General features: G+C 40.1%; 1 protein-coding gene and 1 pseudogene across 2 annotated transcripts in view; one reads left to right on the top strand and one right to left on the bottom strand.

Annotated features, from left to right (window-relative positions):
• itpkb (inositol-trisphosphate 3-kinase B) overlaps window positions 1-16940 on the top strand; it is a 37299-nt gene that overhangs the window by 13062 nt on the left and 7297 nt on the right. For both annotated transcript variants that reach the window (XM_047388245.1, XM_047388244.1), the window contains exons 6-9: window positions 14125-14224; window positions 14402-14439; window positions 14530-14705; window positions 15749-15953. In XM_047388245.1, coding sequence (XP_047244201.1) covers window positions 14125-14224; window positions 14402-14439; window positions 14530-14705; window positions 15749-15953 — 519 coding nt within the window. The remainder of the gene's footprint in view (window positions 1-14124; window positions 14225-14401; window positions 14440-14529; window positions 14706-15748; window positions 15954-16940) is intronic.
• LOC124882587 lies at window positions 11948-12066 on the bottom strand (annotated as a pseudogene).

Below are 16940 nucleotides of genomic sequence, written 5' to 3'. Positions count from 1 at the left end.
ACGCTTAATCGTGTGGGAGGTATGTGGGAGAGAGGAGAGGGACAGAGAGACGAGGAGTGATACAAACACAGTGAAACTGTATAAGAATTTAACTGCTCCGACGCTGACAAGGAAATTAACAGTTTTATAGTATTTAGCTTTCAAAAAAGGCAATGAAAAACTGAAAGCAGCTCTATTAAAATGTTTTTTATACTATTTAATGTTCCAGGAAATACATAGATGTGTTAACATTGGATCTGACAGAGCTAAAAACGCTAGAAAACAAAATTTTTAATCCATTCTAGCTGACAAAATGCAAACAAAGTGCAAACATATTAATCACAGAAGTTAATGCGTTAGCTCTGCTTTGGTGTCGATCTGTTTTATGAATCTTTCAGTTTAATTTATACACTACTGCATTAAGTTTAAAAATGTAAATTAGATTAATTGAAAAACATTTTTTCCTGACTGAAGCTGGAGGTACATGAAGAGACATTGAGCTGATATTTTCACTGTTTGGCATCTCTCCCAATTAGAAGTCACTTGGAAATGTGCTGGCAGTTTTTTCGCGTTCTGGTAGTTTTTGCAGCAGAAAGACACCTGTCACAGATTGGCATCAGTGTTTCAGTTGAGCTCTGTGGAGGAACACATCAAGCCTGCTGATGCCTTGGTGAAATGTTAGATGGTTGTTCACAGGGAAGTGTCTTCAGGAAACAGAGCTACAAATGAAAACGTCAGGGGGGAGTCTGGATTAATAGGATATTTGTGTCATACAAGTGACCAATTTCAGGAAAATTAGTTCTGGACCTGTTTAAAGTGGTAAAGTTCTGTTTGTACTGTGGATATAAAAAGTCTACGCAAAGAAATGAGACCATCATAAATAATTTCGAAACCATTTTTAATATGACATTTATCTCGTACAAGTCATCCATCCATCCTTGCAGGGCCCATCACAGGGAAACAACCATGCTCACACTCACTCAGACCTTATTGTAATTCAGAGTAGCCAATTAACAGTCATATTTTGGGACTGTGGGAGGAAGTACCTGGAGAGAATGCACACATGCACAGGGGGAACATTTACCCATCAAGCAGCCTATGTCCTGGAAAATTTAATGGAAGCGCAAATAAATAGGAACAAATCTAAAATTCAATTCAGTTCAATTCAGTTTATTTATATTTCGCCAATTCACAACACATGTCGTCTCAAGGCACTTTACAACAGTCAGGTACATACATTCCAATTAATCCTAACAATTGAACAGTGCAGTCGGAGTTAGTTATTTTTTCAAATTGGATAAAAAGTTTTTTTGTCTAAGGAAACCCAGCAGATTGCATCCAGTCAGTGACTTGCAGCATTCCCTCCTCCTGGATGAGCTTGTAGAGACAGTGGACAGTCACTGGCGTTGACTTTGCAGCAATCCTTCATTCTGAGCATGCATGTAGTGACAGTGGAGAGGAAAAACTCCCTTTTAACAGGAAGAAACCTCCAGCAGAACCAGAACCAGTGTGAGCGGCCATCTGCCACGACCGACTGGGGGTTTGAGAGAAAGAACAGAGCAGAGACAGAAAAAGAACAAAGAAGCACTGATCCAGGAGTCCTTTCTATGGGAAGGAAAAGTAAATGTTAATGGATGTAGCTTCTTTAGTTGTTTCATCTAGAAAGAAAGAACAGATACATTTTTTATGTGTAGTAACCTATCCTTCAGTTTGAGATGCGAAAATAACAAAAAATTATTTAATTTAAAAAGAAATTAAAATACCAATAAATAATTTTTCAAACATGTCACAAATATGTTGGGGTAATTTGCAGTTTTTTTAATAATCAGCTATTATGGCTGGATAGCAAGCAGACACCTAGAAATGTATTTATTGTGTTTTGTATTTTTTTCCCCCCAAATTCAGTTTGTTCATTTACATGTTTTACAATTTCAAGACATTTTTCACCTTGAAAGTTCCAAGTTATATGAGTATTTGTGGTTAAGTGCCATCATTATAGTTATTTGTTTTTTTGTTTTGTTAAAAAAAAGTAGCTCATATGTATTTCATTTGAGAATATAAAAAAGGAAAGACAGTATTTTTTCAAGATTAATATTCACTCTACGTTAGATTTTCCACATGGATGTGATGGTGATGGTGTCATTTAATCAACCAGTGATATTTGGACCATTACTGAACCCAACCACACAGTTCCTGTCGGACAGCATTCCCAACCCAATCATGCTCACATCTTAGTTGTGCGGATGGTGGCGCAGTGCAAGGGTAACGCCAGCATGTTTACTCTTTGTTTTGATACAGCTTGTTGATCATTTGGCTTGTAACATATTTCAGTTTGGTTTCAGTTCATTGTCAACCAAAAAAATCCTACAGACAAAAGTGAGTCTTCTACTCAAAACTTTGCTTTTTGCTTTGAAGGTTCTAATTTAATTTAATGACTAGTGTTCCAGCTTTTCTCTATGGAAAAACCCACTTAGATCAATGAAATAATGGTCTTCAACTCAGGTTGTGGGAAATGCACCCGCACAGTAGGCTTACTAACACTGAAGAAAGTAATTGCAGTATTTACCAATGGTATGAATATTGTTGTATTTCCAACATTGTGTGGCCCTAATTTTAATCGGTGTGTTATCCTAAAGCCTGTGTGGTGTCTCTTTGTTTACGCCACATTCATTATTCTGTTGGAATAATGCTTTCTGCTGTGTGTAAAACTACTGTCTCTGATCCTTTTTCACGGTCTGTCTTAGGAGGACTACATACTATTTTATCTCCTTCACCTTTCATCTGTGAGAACCTTTCATTGTATGAGACCGTTGTATACCACATCATCCTTCCCACTTGACACATCGTCCTACAACAGCAAAAGTTTGTGGTCTATTCAGAAGCTGCTTGTCCGGCAGTTGGTCTTTAGCGTTGCCTTTCTTTGTTTCTTGTTGGTCGGGTATTTGCCTGTCCCAAAGCTGCATATCTGTGGATTGTGGAAGCAAATGTTACAATAAATATGTATTTTTGAATACCTAACTAACTTTAATTGTTAATAATCATATATTTTTCTTTTAAATATCAGAAATTTAACAGTTGCAGTTTTGTTTTTTGTATTTCAAAAATAAAACTGCTTTCTCAGTTATTTCATTGTTTAGGCTATCACTTTTTCAGGGTTGCAATAAAACTCCATCTTTCAACTTTCATACACTCAGTAAAGACTTTGAAGCTATTTTGGGCAGAAGCAGCAGAAAGAAAGCACAGCAGGACCTCTAGAAGCGACATGATGCATGCTGAGTGTTATGATAAAGCTATATGTAGTGTTTGCAAAGTGTAAAGATTCCCATAAACTTTGAGCAGCTGAAAAGATGCACCTATTAAACACACGGATCAATTATATAAACAGGCTGGGCTTTTTCAAAGGAAGGGCACGCCCGTACTGCAATATCTGTAAATCGTAAAACATCGTCGGCACACCTTTTGCACACATTTTTTTACAAATGTAGTCAGCAAAATATCACGCAGATATCATTGTGCATACAGAAACTGTGACCTGCGTAACCTTGATTCACATCCCTTTTTTTTTGGTGTCTCTTATAAACTAGTCAACTCTGACCCAAACCTAAAATCGACACCTTTCATGTCAATTTTATGCTTTGTCCTGCAAATTTAACCTGAAAAACAGATTTCTTTTTGCCCCACTTTGCCTGACTGGCAGCCATTTTTACTGTATGTCCAGCACTGTAAGTCAACTCAAATATCAGCACACTAACACACACACTGTTTGTACTGCAGTGGAAAATCTTCACCACCACGACACAAGTTGCCTAGCAGCCCTGTGACGTCAAACCGAGTTTCCCTCTCACAGCTGTGCAGAGTCTCTTAAGTTTATGGGTGTGTGTCTTACCTTGGTGTGTGTTTGTTGCACTGCCTACTTGGTTTGCTGTGAGAGGGGAAACACCGGTCAGTTCTTTATTTGCTTTTTTTTGGGTGAGCTCGATGAATGCAGCTGCATGTTTTCTGCATGACATAAAGATGTCGGGTCAAACCACTGTTACCGACTTTGACAGCTTGGGCGACAGACATGTTTTTGACAGTTTTTGGACCCCCCACTCACGGGGGAAACCCTGCTGGTTCTGACACATGCTTAAGAGAAAGCAATGCAGCTCATACATGTGAGCCAAAGATCAATATGTAGGAGTGTTTAATGCACTGGATGGAAGACATTCCTTGACTCGGGGGAGTGGCCAAGCTTTTCTAAGTTTATTGGCTTGTTTAGTTTTTTGTGTTGCAGAGTCAAGCCTAGATTGAAACTCAGATTAGCTACTTAATGTTCCATAGTGACCTCAATTTGGAGAGAAGTCAGCTTATCTGCAATGTTTAGTTCCAACACAACCAAACAGCAGCCACACTCAAACATCTAACCTCCTTTCGCAGTCAGTTTCGCTACGATATTTTTCCACCAGCAAACCTTGGATACCCAGTCATTAATAATGCTCTTCCCAGGCATGTTGTTTAAAGTGCATCCCCCTCACTGCAGCCTGATGCTGCCTGTGAGTTTGATTTTTGTTTTTGTGAGTGAGTGACTGTGTTTGTTACGTTTGCACACCTCTACAGTCTAAACTTTTGCAGACTCAGACAGTTGCAGTATTTGAATCTGCAAGGGGACCTTGTGGTGACAGATATCGAGCCTGTTGTTTCCTCAGTCTCGCCGTTGAAAACATCAGCAGTATCAGTGTTTCCCCTCGTTGTGCACGTTACACATTAGTAACCCAGAGTTACCCTTTGCTCTGACTGTCTTCTTTTTTTAACCATTGAACACCCTTTCCTGCGCTACTTTCTGCATGCAAACTGTTGAAATCTGGTTGCACAACTGCAGCTTCTTTTTGTTAAAAATAAAGCATTATATTTCAATCGATTTTGCATATTATTTTTAAGATAATAAGACCAATGAATTAGCAACACATGCATATGTTTGTGGCTAATGTGTAAAAATTATGCATATTTTAGAGCCAATAATGACCAGTGACCAAATAAGCCTCTCTTGCGTAGTGGTTCTGTTTTATACACTTCGCTCTATCTGCTGTTTACAGTGGGCAAGGACTTTTTTTTCTGCCTTATTTTGTTTGTAGTCAGCGGCGGATGTGGAAAATACTGTCGCTGAGGCAAGCGGCAACCCCCCCCCCCCCCAACTTCCTGTCTGCAAGAAGTTCCTTCACTTACAATTTCCTCTCTCTCTCTTCGACTCTCCCTCAATGGAAACTTTGCTGTTCTTCCTGCTATCCTCCTGTCATTCAGCCAGTCTGGGGACAGAGATAGTCAAAATCCTTCACCAAGCGGACAAAGATGTGAGACAGGCTGAAGCTGGCAGCTGGAACTTTGAGGCTTTTGAAGTAAACTCGAATAACTAAAAGTAGTCTGAAGTGTTTTTGCAGACATTAAGAGACATGAGTATGAACACATAGCATTTCTTTTGGTAATTATATTCTGGATGAACCCTAATTTAGCACTGTGGGCATATGAATATAGAGATTTGCACTGAGAAATATAATCTAAATGCTGATCTGACAGAACAGACTCAGAATGTACTCTGAAACGAATTCAGTTAAGGCTTGTAGGAGCTTTTACATTCAGAGGCCTCTCATTAAGTTTCAACAGATATAATTATAGAAATCGCCCTTCTTTAGAAAACATTGTATCTAAACCCAAGAGTTCAAGGCAATTTTAATTCAGCTTCCAGCTGCTAATTTTTTTCACAAAGTTGAGGCAGAGCTGAAAAATCTTTGGGAGAATCCCAAATTGCAGTCGTTCTTTTGAGTAGCTCATTGTTTTTTTTGGGCTACATTATGTTGTTACTCCAGAATTATCAAACTGTGATTCTTTGTAGGTTTATTCAAGTGAGCTAAATGGATCAGTTTAGGCCCCTCCCATCAAATGTGGGGCCCATTTCCTCCCCACCACACTCCCTGCTGGTGGCTGGTGTCCCTGCACGCTGGTGTATCGGTGGTTCTCCGTGTCCTGGGCTGGGTGCTTTGGTGTGTGCCGGCTCATTCCTGGTGGCTGCTTGCCGGGGTCTGGGCCCCCTGACTCTGTCAGGCCTCTGCTTTGGGTGATGTGCCCCGGGGTCTCGGGTCTCTGGGTCCATGGCTTGGCAGGATCTGCTCCTGCGTAGACGGCTGCTGGCGGGGCCTACGGGCTCATCGCTGCAGCTCCCTGGGGCTTCTGCACTGTGGCTGCTGGTGGTTCCCTTGGGGGGGTGGGGGAGTGTTGCAGTAGTCCCGGCAGTGGTCCTCCCAGGGTTCCCGTGCTCTGGGGGGCCTTTGGACGTCTGTGGCTCAGATCTCCTTCGGGTCTGTCTTGGGACCAGGTGGGCAGGTCTGTGGCTCCTCGCACCCGCTATTGCATATTTTTTTTATTGAGAAACCTTATATGCACAAGAATGCTCACACTTACACCCACTGGTGTTAAGTTTCAGGTGTTAACAGATACACAGATGTTAGATATTGAGCCGCAGTTACCACTACATACATCTTGCATTTATTAGTACTGTGCACTTTTCGGTAACAATTGCCCCACCTCTCTCTTTCTTGCTTCTTTTCTTTCCCTTTTGTTTCTGTCTTCGTGGCCATTGCAATTGAAATAATCCCAATGCAAACATGTACATATGTTTGCATATATACATATATATATATATATATATATATATATATATGTATATATATATATATATATATATATATATATATCTCAAGCGGAGCATTATAGTGTTAGACATAATGCTCCACTTGTGACAGTAAATCTGTTGGGCTTCTTCTGAGTGCTAATCTGCCGGACAGGACAAGAGAAAAAGTATGCTAAATGTACTTGCTGTTTTTTAAGAATATACACATTTGATTTGTGCTTTGAATAATTTTTTGGTGCTCAGCAAAACTATAAAAATCTTTTATTTTCAGTCTTTTTAATGAAAGTATATTGTTCTGTTGAGATCCATTTATCCTCATTAAACTACATGTCTTGCAAAAGTCTTTATACCCCTTCTTCACTCTTTACTCTATTACAATGAAAACGATATATTTTATCAGGATTTTTTTAGACCGATAGGTGGAAGAAAATAATGTCTTTACCATCTTTGTACATCTAGACTTTAGATTTTTGCCCATTCTTCTTTGCAAAATACATTACATGGACTTGATGGAAAGCACTTAAGAACATTTATTTTAAGTTTTGCCGCATTTTCTCTTTTGGATTTAGGTCTGGCCTTTGACTAGGCCATTCTAACATGAATGTGCTTTGATCCAAACCATTCCATTGACGCTCTGGGTAAATGTGTGGGGCTGTTCTTCCTGCTAGAAGGTGAACCTCCAACAAGGTTTTCTTCCAGGACTGGCCTGTATTTAGCTACACAAATCACCTCTGACCAGCTTCCCTGAGCCTACTGAAGAAAAACTGCCACCACCACGTCTCACAGTGGGGATCACAGTGTATTCGGTCTGCTCTACAGTGGTAATTTTCTGCCACAAATAACACATAAGCCAAAAAGTTCAGTTGTGCTCCTACCTGAGCACAGCACTTACTTCCCAATGTTTGCTGTGTTTTTTAATCTGTAGCAAATTCTGCACTGAATCACACAAAGTCTAACTAAAACCCTCTTGTTTAAGCTTTAGTTTGGGTTGCAGCAAGCATACACAAAAACGTGGAAAACTGAATGTGTTTCTACATTAATTTTCTTGCTTTAAAAATAGCAAAGACTTGAGAGAAAAGGGCTACATTATAACAGTATAGCTGAAGGGACTGTGTGATGTTTATCTTGTTTTTTAGTAATAAAAGTGACAGTTCCTCAAGATGTTTAAAATGATAATTAGATCATCAGTTGCACAGTTGCTTAATATAACAATACCAAGCTGCAACCTATTTAGTTATATATCTTCAAGAAATGCTGATAGAAACAAGGAAGACAGCTCACTGAATATGTTATATATTTAGATTTATCATTGCTAAGCCAGTGCAGATAAACTAGAGAGTGTCTTTGTTTGTAGTTTAAGTAATCCTAATTGACATGATGTGTGCAGTAAAGTGCTGAGTAACAGGTTACCGTAGATGGTGTGGACGATGCAGGTTTGGATGTATCCTTCTGTTTATTTTAGCTGGCGTTGTGACTCATCATTCTCTTATTCACACTCACACCAAACTCTTTCTAAACTAACTGCTTTAAAATATGAAACATTTCTAATAAGAATTTGTTTGATTCCAAATAAATCTAGATTATTTTGCGTTCTCAGACTCATACACACTTTGCTCTATCTGTTTGTCAAAATGTCTTGTGTGGAGATTTGCATGTCCAGATTATGTTTACCCTCTGTTTTGCCAATCAAATGACCCTGAAATTGCTTGTGCCTGCACGCAGTCAGACACACTCAGGTGTAAATGTTGCGGAGGTTAGGAAAGAGGAGCCCGAGGAGCCAGGGTTTTTCAGCTGAGAGAGGAACGCATTCTGGACAGATCGTCACTCCTGTCGGTTTGTCTGGTTGACCTGGAGCCCATCTGTCATGATGTGGTATGCATGGCTGTGTTCAGTGTGGAGTGTCGTGGCGTCACTCGTAGCCATCTTGATCATCATTGTCATTCAGCGACGCAGCAGCCCTCAGGTAACCTTACCTACACAGGAGATTTTTAAACTTAACTCAGCACTCAGATCTATGGCGACTGTGGCTCAGTAGGAAGAGTAGTTGTCTTGCAATCAGAAGGTTGTGGGTTTGATTCCAGCCATATGTCAATGTGCCCCTGGACAAGGCACTTAACCTCAAGTTGCCTACCGATCTGCGTATCGGTGTATGAATGTGTGAGCATTAGTGAGTGCGATTGGGTGAATGTGGCTCTAGTGTAAAGTGCTTTGAGTGGTCTGCATGACTGGAAAAGCGCTATATAAGTTCAGTCCATTTACCATTTACAGAAAGCTTGTGGTAACTGGAGTTCATTTTAATTTGTGGAAACATCTGAGGTCCTATCTTCAGAGTACACATAGTGACCATGTTGGGTTAGGATGGTGCCGATTTTTGCCCTCAGCTGTCAGTGGGCTGCATGCTGGAAAATTTGACTTACACAACTTACAGATGAAGCCACCTTATTTTTCCTTCCTGCTCACTGGCTAAACATGTTGAGAGAAATAAGATAACTTCCAAGCCTTATGAGTGTTTACAAACCTAAAACAAATATGTTGGCTGATAACTGAATGTTTTAGCCATTTTATGTAATTTGCAGCCTTAATTACTGATGCACACTAAATGATTTCCTGCCTCCAGGCCACCATAATTTCCCATTTGAACAACCCACTCTCCTTTGATTTCTTGTTCTTAAATCACAAAGAAAACAATCTCCGTTTGTTGGACCTCGCAACTGACTTTTCTGACAACTTTAGACTTTCTGCTCAGGGACCCATTTCAGATGACCTCACTCTAAATGAGTTTCCATCGTTTGAATTCAATAGATGTCAGTGTTTGAGTGTCTTTCGCTGCTTGAAAGGGGGGAGTTTTTTCCTAAACCCTTCACTGATCCAGAGAAAAAGAAATATCATGTGACCTTTGACTGCTTTGAATGAAAAAACACTGTGTGGACACATTTAACCATAGATAGTCATAATAACAGATGATAGATTTGGTTCAGGTTCAGATTATTGGACTTAGGTTAAATGTCTCCTTCTATGGTCCTCTCATCTCTTATCTTATCTCACTTCTTCTACAACTGCTCTTCTTCTTCTCTTGAGTTATTTGGAGACATAATATTTTTTCTCCTGGTGTTTGCAGAGTAGTGGAAATCTTCTCACAGTGAGGTCACCTTTAACATCCAGTTTGCAACATAAGTGAGAATCCAAAGACAGAGAGGATATTGTCATAATTTCAGTCAAAGGAGGTTTAGGAAGTTGGATTTTTAACTATTATTTTCAGATCAGTTGCACACGCTGGTGGCCTCAGTGATGAACAGCCAATCTTTGTTTGAATCCTCAGAGTTCAGTGGAATTTTTCCATCTGATGTAGTAATCTTGCTATTAACCAAAAAAACAATCTAGGATTGCTTGAATTGAGATCGAGTGTTCATGGTACAATACTGGTGGGTTCTCTGAACAGAAATTTGGTTTTATTTTATTTTTTTCTGTGTTGTCATGCACCAGGTTTATGTACAATAAATAAAGTTCCGTGCAAAGTCACACTCTAGCCACAAACCTGCATGTATTGTAATTATTTTTTCCAAAGATTGACACGAAGTAGTGCATAATTGTAAGGTGGAAGGAAATGATACGTTTTTTTTATAATTTATAAAAAAAGTTTTGAAAAGGATGATTAAGCATTTGTTTTCAGCCCACCTGAGCCACCTTTCGCTGCAGTTGCAGCTGCAAGTCTTTTCAGGTATATCTCTACCAGCTTGGCAACTGAAATCCCTGCACATTGAGGCTACCCAGCAGCATGATGCTGCCACCACCATGTTTTACAGTAGGGACTGAGTTTGCAGGGGATCTGCAGTGTTACGTTTTTTACCCCACATGTAGGCCAAACATTTTAATTTTGGTCTCATCTGACCAGAGAACCACTTTTCCACATAAAAAAACATTACTTCTGATGGCTTTCTTTCAGGAATTAGTTTCTTCTTGCCTAATACAGCCCAGATTTCTGAAGGGCCATTTCTACTTGCCCAGCCTTTTAGTTTGTGTAGATGCCCATGTCTTGGTAGGTTTCTAGTTGCACGTTCCAGTTTCAGATGATGGATTGAATATTGCTCTGTGAGATGTTCAAGGCTTACAATATAGTCCTATAACCTGACCCTGCTTTAAACCTCTCCACACTATTCCTCTTGACCTTAATGCTTTGTTCCTTGGTCTTCATGGGGCTCTAATGTTTTCTAACAAACCTGCTTTTCTTTTACAGAGCAACTGTATTTATACTGAGATTAAACTACACACATGGCACATTGAAGGGAAGTCCGAGCACAACAAGGCCTGAGAACTAGAAAAAAGCAAGAGTTGGATTTAAATCAGAGAAAAGCTGTGTGTTGAAGCAACAATGCTGTGTGTGTGTGTGTGTGTCACTTTGTGAATGAATGTCTGTTTGTTAGGCCGGACTCCCACAGTTCAATGCGTCCTTGCCAGGGACAGGGAGAGCCTTTGCTAAAACGCTGTCTATTTGTGTTTTGTGTGAGTTACCAGGGGAAACCCCAGCTCAGTGCTGCAGTTTGGTCAAATGTTAGAAAACAACACATGTGAGAAAAAAAGGTTGGATCCCCAGGGTCAGGATACCCAACATAGAGTGTGTGATTTCTCTCATAGGTTTTAAGCAAAACTGTAAAAGGCAGATAATTACCCAACATATTTAAAGAGCAACTTTAAACACTGATCCTTGTCTTTTAAATTTACATTTCAGGGGTAAATACGTAATGTGCACATTTAGAGTTAGAAATGTCAATATGCATGGCTCTTGGTTCATGCAGAGAATTGGTTTTAAGTGGGAAGTGTAGTCGTCTTAAAATCTGAAAGTCGTGGGTTAATTTCCAGCTTCCTCCTTGCTCCTGGACAAGGCACTTAACTGATCTGCTTATCGGTCTATGAATGTGTGTGATTGGGTGAATGTGGCTCTAGTGTAAAATGCTTTGAATGTGAAAGTGCAACATAAATTTATCTTTACTAAAACAAAAAAGTCAGGCATGGTGATGTGCACAATTTGAGTGAAAACATTTTGTTTTTTGCTGTATGTTGTAGCGGGAAAGCTGGTGCCTATCTCCAGCAGTCTATGGGCCAAAGGCGGGGTAGACCCAGGACAGGCCGCCAGTCCATTGCAGGGCAACACACAAACAACCCAGCACACACTCATTCACACGCCTAAGGACAATTTAGAGAGACCAATTAACCTAACAGGCATGTCTTTGGACTGTGGGAGGAAGCCGGAGTACCCGGAGAGAACGCACGCATGCACGGGGAGAACATGCAAACTCCATGCAGCCCCGAAGCTTACAGCACCTGGTATTCCCAGGCAGTCTCCCATTCAAGTACTAAGCAGGACCAACCCTGCTTAGCTTCCAATATCAGACGAGATTGGGCGTGTTCAGGGTGGTATGGCCATAAACCTAGAAAGTCATTCTTCTGATTATTAATTAGTAGTATCCTCGTTAATAAACAGGGCTATGAGAACAGCTTCAGCTAAAGGATCTTTTTTATTATCTGGTTTTAGCTTTAGTTTGATTTGGATTAAATTAAATTGAATTAGACTATTTGCACACCTCCAAAGCATGTCTATCACATTTGAGCCTTTTCTATCCATAACTTGAGCTAAACTTAGTGAATTGTTGCCAGTTGCTTCCCATGAAACAGCTAGCAAACCCAAAGCTAGAGCTTTAGATATGTTGCAGACTTTTGACCAAAAAAATCTTTTAATGAATAATTTTGAAAAAGCCACTATGTAATTTGACTGAGTCTTTGGTATTGTCTAGCAATGCCTCATATATGAACTGTCAACAGGTCACTGAAGAACACTCTGGAGTCGTATGTAAAAATAAAACGGTTTCTGGCTACAAATTGAAATACGGATGATTGATTTAACTGCCTATGCTCGTGCTCTCACTGTAAGCACTATTTCAAGGTCCTGACTAACTACAAGTGGTTTATTAGGATTTTATTTGTACCTTTGTACTGACTTTAAGTGAATTTTATTGTTCTATGTAAGTAAAGTGAAGTGAATATGCTACCCTTTACTGCCCCAGTTTGTAAATAGTTGTATAAAATGTTTTATTGTGTTTTACTGTCAAGCAGATGCTAAGTTAGTTAGAGATTGTTTATGTGAATATTGCCCTTGCAGTCCATACAAAATATAGGTGTGGAACAAATTAGCAACATTAGGCATAATTGGGCCCAATATTTCACTAGATCTTTAGTCTAATGCATGTATATTATTAAGTTGATGCTGCTGTTGCTGAAACAGGAATTTAAAGTTGAATTATGTGTTTTCGTACAATCAGTTATGTTCTGGCATCATACATGTATCGTGATACTGCAGAATTACAGCCAGATGTAGTTCACGCACTAACCCCTAGATGGCGGCAAAGTACCTTCAATGCGGTCCTTGGTGTGTGTAAAATAGACATTAACAAGCATCTTAGCTGCTTGAAGACTGGAAGCAGTTTGCATTCAATTCAATTCAGTTTTATTTATATAGCGCCAATTCACAACACATGTTGTCTCAAAGCACTTCACAACAGTCAGGTACATACATTCCAATTAATCCTAACAATTGAACAGTGCAGTCGGAGTTAGCTTTTTATTCAAATTGGATAAAAAGTTTTTCTATCTAAGGAAACCCAGCAAATTGCATCCAGTAAGTGACTTGCAGCATTCCCTCCTCCTGGATGAGCATGTAGAAACAGTGGACAGTCACTGGCGTTGACTTTGCAGCAATCCCTCATACTGAGCATGCATGTAGCGACAGTGGAGAGGAAAAACTCCCTTTTAACAGGAAGAAACCTCCAGCAGAACCAGGCTCAGTGTGAGCGGCCATCTGCCACGACTGACTGTAGGTTAGAGAGAACAGAGCAGAGACACAAAGAGAACAAAGAAGCACTGATCCAGGAGTCCTTTCTACGAGAAGGAAAAGTAAATGTTAATGGATGTAGCTCCTTTAGTCGTTTCACCTAGAAAGAAAGAACAGATAAACTCTGAGCCAGTTTTCAAGGTTAGAGTCTGAAAGAGAGCACATAGAGTTTGTTACAGTTAAGCTCAGTCAATGGCCATGTCTAGGAGAGAGAAAGGGTTAAACACTAAAAGACAGGGCTATGTGGATCATCGGTAGAGGGTGAGCATTAAGTTGTTGCCAGCAGAAGCTCGGATGATTCCCTTCTCCAGAAAGGTGTCACAGGTAGACACAGAGTCAGGCCAGGTATAGCTTCTAGGAAGAAAATAGAGAGAACAAGGTTAAAAGCTGAAATAACAGCAAAAAATGCAAAATTGGAGAGTAGTGGTGAGAATGTAGCGAATCCTCTCCCCATGTAATTACTCAGAAATAAACATCCCGAAAGTTAGCATGCCACATGGCCAAGCATTGCAATAAAACATTGTAGGATTATATGAGGGAAAGCTTCAATGCCAGGGATACCCCAATGATGCTCTTTGTTTTTCTTTGTGTGTTTATGTAGCACAAGTCATGGAAGAAGATAAAGAACATGGTCCACTGGTCTCCATTTGTTATGTCCTTCAAGAAGAAGTATCCCTGGATTCAACTGGCTGGACATGCAGGTATGTATGCACATGCTGAGGGACTTTCTGGTGAAATAAGAAACAGCCAGTTGAATCCTTAATGCTCTGACACATCAAGCTGAAAAATGGTAGCCTGTAATGCTAGTGCTAACCTAAGCTAAGGTACTTTAGACTCCTTCTGCAGCTGCCTCACTGTTAAGGTTTTTCTCTTCACAGGGAGTTTTAAGGCAGGTGCAAATGGACGAATATTAAAAGTAAGAAATTAGCTTCAAATCCCCTCTGTTATTGTAAGCTTCCACATATTGTTGATACTTAAATGATGGTTTGTTATTGACGTTGTTCAGAAACACTGTGAATGCGAGCAGCGCTGCTTGTCCCGGCTGATGGAGGATGTGCTGCGGCCCTACGTTCCTGGTTATCACGGAGATGTGGAGAAGGATGGCCAGAAGTATAACCAGATGGAGGATCTGCTGGCTGAGTTTGACTACCCGTGTGTAATGGACTGTAAGATGGGAGTGAGGTAAAAGGATGCCAAAATGCTTTCACAAAATGTTTTTCATCATGTACTTGCTAACTCATTACTTCTATTTTATTATCTCCTGGACTTATTGCTTGTATAAATTGGATTTTAATGTGGCTGAACTCTCAACAAAGCTGCTTTTTACATGTGTTCTGTCTTCAACCATCAGAGATCAAAATAAGTCTAAAATCTCTGACTTCATTGGTGAAGATTTTTATCTGGACTGAGGGATTATTCACTTTGATTGATAAACATGTTTATGTTTGAGCACATCAGCTATCAAAATCTTCACTTATGTACACTAAAGACATCATATGGGCTTTAAATTTGACTAAACTTACCAGTGCAATGATCGGAGAGCAAAGTTAGAACCCATTAGGGTACAGCTTGGTTTCTCTGCTTCACTCTGCTGCACCTGAAAACCTACCTGGAGACTCCTCTGCCAACAGCAGGCTCCCTTAAAGTAACACTAAAAATGGGGTGCAAAAACAACTGTTGTCAATCAGTTTTGATGGTTAGGGAATGGGCCTTACTTTTATATAGTTAAGCTTAAAGCAAAGAGGAAGGTGTTAAAGTCAGATTTAAAGTAGGCAGAGGGCACTTATTATCAGTATCAGGTCGTCCATACAAAGACACATGTGTGCTTAAATACCCTCAATAGCCCCTACATGCGTGCACACATACGGCTGTCACTCAGTTCTTACCTTTGCAGGGTAATGTTGCAGCTCTTGCCTTCATAAAATGAAGTTTGCCAAAAAAAATGCATTTTTCATCTAAGACCTCTTATGAAGGAGCTCTTTCGACCATGTTTGAACATAATGAAGAATTTTACATTTGAAAAAACTCAAACATTTTTGTTAGGCTGGTGCCAAACACTTTTGAGGTGGATATCACCTTGTTCCCGTTCTGTAGGAAAGCAGGTAATCACTGTAAGTCGGCTATAGCTAAAAACCTAACTTCACGAATAATATGTAATTTAACTTGAAAAGCTGCACCATACTGTACTTTGGACCCACATTACCTGTGCTTCTCTGACACTTCAGGACCTACCTTGAGGAAGAGCTAGCCAAGGCTCGGAGAAAGCCTGCTCCGAGGCCCGACATGTTTCAGAAAATGATAGAGGTTGACCCCGGGGCACCCACATTGGAGGAGAAGGACAAGAAGGCAGTGACCAAGCCAAGATACATGCAGTGGAGAGAGACAATAAGCTCAACGGCAACCCTGGGGTTCAGGATAGAGGGAGTCAAGGTAAGACAAAGAATGAGAAAGGTGCATTTGTGCAGCTTTCCTTTCCTTCATTCTTCTGCTGTGTGATTGATTTAGGAATATGATCTTACTTCCTGTTTTTCCCAGAAACTTCCTCAGAGGAACATAAGTACCTTTATTGTGCATGAGTACTGTCAGTGTCAGCTGTGCGGCCTTGGCATACGGTTCTGACATATTGTGTCCACACTCCAAGTCTCTTTGTCTGTGTGAGTCATGGCTATATAAGGACATTCACAACCTCCTGCTGGTCTGCTGCCATAACACTGAGGGTTATCCCCAAAAAAAGATGTGTGTGTGTGGATTATTAAGCATGGATCTTCAGTTCATTTTGTAGCCAGATATAACTATAGCAATGAGTCTATTATGTGAGCTCAAAGTGTGGTCTAATCAGGTATAAAGTGTGTGTGCGTGTGAGTTAAAGTCACATTGGGTCAGAGACTCCCCAGACTTTAAACCATAGAGGGAAAAAAGTACTTTTGCTTCTAAATATTGCCTTGTTGCTAGGCAGCGTGCAGGATAAGAAAGCTCATTTATTCCACACTGAACCACCTAACTGGTGACCATCGATGGCTGTACCTCTTCTAAAAACCTGCTGCTGCAAAGTTGCATTTTCTGACACAATGTCCGCTTCACACATCGGTATTCTGTTACGACTACAAACATTCGTACTTCCACATTTACTGTATTAGAAGGGAAGTGTTGATGAGTTCATTTTAGCAAGACTGCTTTACTATGGCTGAAGGCAAGGCACCGGCAGCAGATCTAAACACAACTGGGAAACTATATTGAGACGTACTAGTAATTTATGAAGTAAAGGGTTACTTTGTGGATGCTGAGATTCAAAAACACAAAGAACATTTCTTGCTTGAAGGCTAAATTTCTAAAAATATCTCTCTTATCCTTCTGCTTTCCTTCCACACATTGTTCTCCTTTTCATCTCCATCTTCTCTTTCTACCTTTTCTTTATTT

The sequence above is a fragment of the Girardinichthys multiradiatus genome, chromosome 15, assembly GCF_021462225.1.
Source record: "Girardinichthys multiradiatus isolate DD_20200921_A chromosome 15, DD_fGirMul_XY1, whole genome shotgun sequence".
In the NCBI taxonomy this organism is placed as follows: domain Eukaryota; kingdom Metazoa; phylum Chordata; class Actinopteri; order Cyprinodontiformes; family Goodeidae; genus Girardinichthys; species Girardinichthys multiradiatus.
The sequence above is the reverse complement of the archived record's forward strand: the minus strand, read 5'-3'. Positions and strand labels throughout refer to the sequence as shown.